General features: G+C 58.1%; 1 protein-coding gene across 1 annotated transcript in view; it reads left to right on the top strand.

The window, feature by feature from the left end:
• Window positions 1-234: 234 nt before the first annotated feature.
• ITGB4 (integrin, beta 4) overlaps window positions 235-5291 on the top strand; it is a 21652-nt gene continuing 16595 nt past the window's right edge. The window contains exons 1-11 of the mRNA XM_010084957.1: window positions 235-249; window positions 698-902; window positions 1441-1537; window positions 1961-2132; window positions 2785-3048; window positions 3439-3528; window positions 3678-3800; window positions 3950-4117; window positions 4384-4460; window positions 4618-4826; window positions 5173-5219. Coding sequence (XP_010083259.1) covers window positions 235-249; window positions 698-902; window positions 1441-1537; window positions 1961-2132; window positions 2785-3048; window positions 3439-3528; window positions 3678-3800; window positions 3950-4117; window positions 4384-4460; window positions 4618-4826; window positions 5173-5219 — 1467 coding nt within the window. The remainder of the gene's footprint in view (window positions 250-697; window positions 903-1440; window positions 1538-1960; window positions 2133-2784; window positions 3049-3438; window positions 3529-3677; window positions 3801-3949; window positions 4118-4383; window positions 4461-4617; window positions 4827-5172; window positions 5220-5291) is intronic.

The following is a 5291-nucleotide window of genomic DNA, read 5'->3' as shown; positions in this document are numbered from 1 at the left end:
CCCATCTCTCAGCCCCACTCCTGCTCCCAAAAGCTCACTAATCCTCTCAGCAGAGGACCCAGCTTCCCGAAAAGTGCCTTCCCCACCTTGCACGGAGGATTTTCTGCTTTCTGTGGTTGTAACGTTGTTCTTGTCCCCCCTTGGCAGAGCTTTGACAAGCCTCGCTGCGACCTGCGGGAGAACCTGCTGTGGTACGGCTGCGGGGAGGCCAGCATCGTGTACACCCGGGGCGAGATGCGCACCCAGCAGGTGGGTGCTGGGGACACGGCCCTTGCTGGGCTTCTCCTGAGGGGTCCCACCATCCCCAGCATCCTTCATGTCCTTCATCCTCCTGCTAGAGCCTTCATCAGGAAAAATGCAATGCCCAGACCGCTGTTTACGTAGGGTCTACTAAAAAATAATGCTCTGCCTTTGCTAGCTGATGAACCTGTTGGCAACTAGCCCTGATGGCTTCAGGCTGGGGTGGCTTTTCAGGCAAAAGAGAAGTAAACAAAATGCCAAGGTCTGGAGGAGGCACCCAGCTGGGCACGCATGGACACGGGGGAGGCTGCCTCAGTCCCTGGCTGTACATGAGGGAAGGCAGCACGATCATCTCTGCGTGTCCACTCCCTGCTCCTTGCCTCCTCCTCATTGCGTCTGAATGGAGTCCATCCCAGGAGATAGGGTCCATCCCCTTCACATTGCTCTTCCTTCACAGAATTTCAGCATCAACACGTTCCTGCAGAGGACCCAGGTGGCCCCCCAAGGCATGCTCATGCGGTTGCGAGCTGGGGAGGAGATGAGCTTCAACATGGATGTCTTCCAGCCCTTGGAGAGCCCCGTGGATCTCTACATCCTCATGGACTTCTCATACTCTATGTCTGATGATCTGGACAACCTCAAAAGCATGGGACAAAACCTAGGTGAGACCAGAGCTGGGAGAAGAGGGGACCCTGTGCAGGCGATGTCAGGCAGCTCCCTCCTGCCCACGGCTGTGAGTTCTCTGCCAGCGCTGGAGAAAGGGATGCAACTGGCAAAGGGCTGCGAGGCGTCTGTTCTAATTAGAATTTCTTACCACCGCCTTGTGCAGCTTTGTGGGGGGGTGGCTCTCCTGGCCCCGCAGGGATCATCATGCATGCCCTCTCCTTTCAGCCCAGCGTGGGGCTGGTGTCCTGCAGGGTTGGTCTCTGCGGTGGCTTTGGCATCTGGAACCACAGGTGTGGTGTGTGCTATTGCAGAAGCCCCGGTCTTGGAAAGGGGCTACCAAAGGTGGTATAGGTTTCTACCCCCCAAAATTACAAGTCTCAAGCCCAAAGAGCTTAAAACCTGACAGTTTGGGAGTCTTAGATAAGACCTGACCAGCACAGAAGATGCCCAGGAAAGGACTTCTTACCCTGGAGCAGCGACCTTGCAGACATCTGTTTATTCACGTATCCACTTCTCCCTCCTTCCTCCTCCCAGCGGAGTTCCTGCAAGCCTTGACCTCCAATTACACCATCGGATTCGGCAAGTTTGTGGACAAAGTCTCATCCCCTCAGACAGACATGAGACCTGAGAAGTGAGTGAGGGCAATAGGTCCCAGGATGGGAGCAGAGGGGAGGGCAGGCGCCTTCTGTTTCTCCGTGGCTTTCCTGATCTTCACTGTCTGTGGTGCGAGAGCCCCCGTCCGTCTCTCTCCCTTCACTGTGGGCTCCCCACCCTGTGCTCAGGGTTTGCTGTGCATGTGCCAATGTCCGCGGTGTCCTCCTCCACCTCCATATCTTCCCTGCTCTGCCATGATGGATTGCATGTCTTGTCTCCTCCATCTCTGCCCTCATCCCTTCCACCTCTCAGTACTGATGGCTCACCAATGCAACTTCATCTCTTCCCATGAGGGGACTCCCCATCCTTTGGGTACTCTCCTTGCCCTTCCACTCCTCGCACCCAGGCATCCCTTTGCTCCTGCCCCACACAAAAACCCCGCTCTCTCGTTCTCTCCTAGGCTGCGTGAGCCCTGGAATAACGCCGACTCCCCCTTCTCCTTCAAGAACGTCATCCGCCTGACCAACAACATCAACCACTTCAGCCAGGAGCTCAGGAAGGAGCGCATCTCTGGCAACCTGGATGCCCCCGAGGGCGGCTTTGATGCCATCCTGCAGACAGCTGTTTGCAAGGTGACGGTGGCCAGGGATGCAGGAGCTGTGTGGGCAGGGCTCTGTTTTCAATGAGTGGATCTTGATACCGGGTGATGAGTGAAAGAGCAGCACCCTGGGCAGCTGACAAGACAGCCCAGGTTACATGTTCAGCTACAGTCAGTTCTTGCTCTCCCAGCTGCATGCTCCCAGTGCCAAGCTGGTTTGCATTCCCAATTTTTCTTTGGTCTTACACCACCTGTGTGTGTATCTCTGGTGTTTGATCTCCAGCGCAGGAGCTGCTTGCTGGGTACGCTGCGTGTGCCCTTTGCTCTGTTCCCCAGCAGTGAAACTCTGCTCCCTGGAAAACTTGGGTTTGGCCATTTGTCTGAGGGACGAGCCCAGCTCCAAACACGCCCAGAAAAGCGTGGGCTTGCCCCCTGGGCATATGTGTGCCTGGCGCTGAGCTGCTGGGAGACATCCTGTGCATTGGGGGTGCAGATGGGGAACAGAGACCTGGTGGCTTGGATTCCCAGGTCCATGTAGCTGGTCACGTTTGCTGCCAAGTGGAGGTGGTGCCTTGCCCCTTGGGTTTTCTGTCTCCTGCCGGTGCTGGCTTGCCAATGGCTGCAAGTGCTGTGCAGTGGTTTGGGGGGCACAGAGATAAGGGTTCCTTCTCCCTCTCTGGCTGTAGGATAAGATCGGCTGGAGGAAGGACAGCACTCACCTGCTCGTGTTCTCCACCGAATCTGCCTTTCACTATGAAGCTGATGGTACCAACGTCCTGGCAGGGATCCTGGCGAGAAATGATGAGCAGTGTCACCTGGACACCACTGGCACCTACGTGTATGACACCAAGCAGGACTATCCTTCTGTGCCCACCCTGGTGCGCCTGTTGGGCCAGCAAAACATCATCCCCATCTTTGCTGTCACCAACCACTCCTACAGCTACTATGAGGTGAGGAGACCGTGGTGGTGGTGCCACATGGGCTTACCTTTCCTCCAGGACCATTGCTCCTCTGCCTGCAGCTCGGCGGTGAGGAGAAAGCATTCTCCCATCTCTGGTCCCCAAGTGCTAAACTAACCTTTGTGAAGGTTCTGTGATGTGTTGGGGGGGATGCTCTGGGTCATGGGAGGCCTCAGGGTGTATTATTGGGATGCAGGGTCCTAGAGGTCTCCCTGTGTTGGTGTCAGTTTCTTGTACAGCACTGGGGATACTGGAGAGTCCTTTAGGTTAGAAGGGACCGTTGGAGGTCTCTGGTCCAAGCCCTGCTCAAAGCAGAGCTTGCTTCGGTGCTAGAGGAGGTTTCTCAAGGGCTTGTCTCAGGGGGCTCCTGTCTCTCTGCAGAAGCTGCACAAGTATTTCCCCATCTCCGAGATTGGAGTGCTCCAGGAGGACTCTTCTAACATCGTGGAGCTGCTCCGCACAGCCTTTGAGGTAACGGTGCTCTCTGGGGCTTTGCTCTGGGGCACCTCCTGCCCAGGAGAGCAGGCAGGAGGCAGGATGTGGCCCCTCTGGGGCTGGCCGTGGGTCAATCACAGGGGTACAGCTGAAAATCAGCGCTGTTGTTATCTTCTGCTGTCCAGCGCATCCGCTCCAAGATGGACATCCGGGTGGACTTTGTCCCCAAAGCCATGAAGACAGAGTTCACCTCCTTGATGTACCAAAAGACAGAATCCGGCTCCTTCCACATCACCCGTGGGGAAGTGGTGAGTCCCTGGATGTCCCCAGAGGGGAGGTGTGTGCAAGGGGCTGAGCCCTCCCTGTGTCCCTCCCTCCCTCTTCACCCGGGGTCGGTCCGGCCGCGCTGTGGTCCGGCAGAGCTGCCTCACCCCTGCGGCGTGTCCCTTCCTTCCAGGGGAAGTTCAACGTGCGTGTGAAGGCGCTCGAGTACATCGGTGGGCAGCACGTCTGCAACCTCCCTGAGAAAGATCGTCGGGGAGTGATCCACGTGAAACCCACATCCCTGAGCGACAGCCTCAAAGTCACAGCCTCGGTCATCTGTGATGTGTGTCCTTGTGAACAGGTACGTGGGGGTGCGTGTTGCAGAGGTGTCCTCCTCCCAGCCAGACCGTGGTGGGAACGCGTTGGCCAAGGTGTGTGGGTCCCGCTCAACCCCTCACTGTTGCTCAGTGGAGGCTCGGACAAGGAGATCATCGCTGCCTGTACCAAGCTGGACACGTTGCCCACGGTCTTGTGGGCAAAATTTTGCCCCTTGATCTGCCCTTGTGATTCCTGAAGCGGTCATGGGGGCAGCTGAGCTCACTTGGCAATGCCTCTCCTCTCTTACAGCAACAAGACTTTAGCTCACCCAAGTGCAGCTTCCATGGGGACTTTGTTTGTGGACAGTGCATCTGCCACCCGGGCTGGTAAGGACTTTGTCCAGCTCCATACCCCTCCCAGGGTTCCTGCTGGGTCTGGGGACCCATGGTGATGCCCACGTGTGCCCTGGGCATCCTGTCCCTGTGCAGCCCCCAGGCCAGGACCCTGCTCCCGCCTCTCTCAGCACTGTCTCCTCCCCACCAGGCGAGGGGACACGTGTGACTGCTCCCCAGCATCGTCCCCCAACAATGAAGCCTGTATCCGCCCCGGGGACGTGGAGCCATGCTCGGGCCGGGGCGAGTGCCTGTGTGGGAAGTGCCAGTGCTACTCCGAGGACCTGACGCAGCGCTTTGATGGGGCGTTCTGCCAGTACGACGTCCTGCAGTGCCCGCGCACCTCCGGCTTCCTCTGCAGTGAGAGCAGCCCCGCAGCCCCGCCGCCCCCCGCATCCTGCGCCTCGATGGGATGAGCTCTGCTCTGCGCTGGTGGCACAGGCAGCGTGTCCCTGGGCTGGTGGCACTGGCATGGGGGAGCAGCAGGGAATGACCGACTCTGAGCTCGCAAACATGCAGGGAGGATGCTGGGGGGTCTGTCTGCAGCCTCTTTGCACCCCAAAAAAGTAGGATCCCCCCGCATCCTGCGCCTCGATGGGATGAGCTCTGCTCTGCGCTGGTGGCACAGGCAGCGTGTCCCTGGGCTGGTGGCACTGGCATGGGGGAGCAGCAGGGAATGACCGACTCTGAGCTCGCAAACATGCAGGGAGGATGCTGGGGGGTCTGTCTGCAGCCTCTTTGCACCCCAAAAAAGTAGGATAGCAGCAGACAGGGCCAGGAGAGCGGCACAGCACCAGCCCCTGGGTAATTCCTCTTCTTCTATCA

Source organism: Pterocles gutturalis, unplaced genomic scaffold (assembly GCF_000699245.1).
Source record: "Pterocles gutturalis isolate BGI_N339 unplaced genomic scaffold, ASM69924v1 scaffold22570, whole genome shotgun sequence".
In the NCBI taxonomy this organism is placed as follows: domain Eukaryota; kingdom Metazoa; phylum Chordata; class Aves; order Pterocliformes; family Pteroclidae; genus Pterocles; species Pterocles gutturalis.
This window is presented reverse-complemented; position numbering and strand designations above follow the sequence as displayed.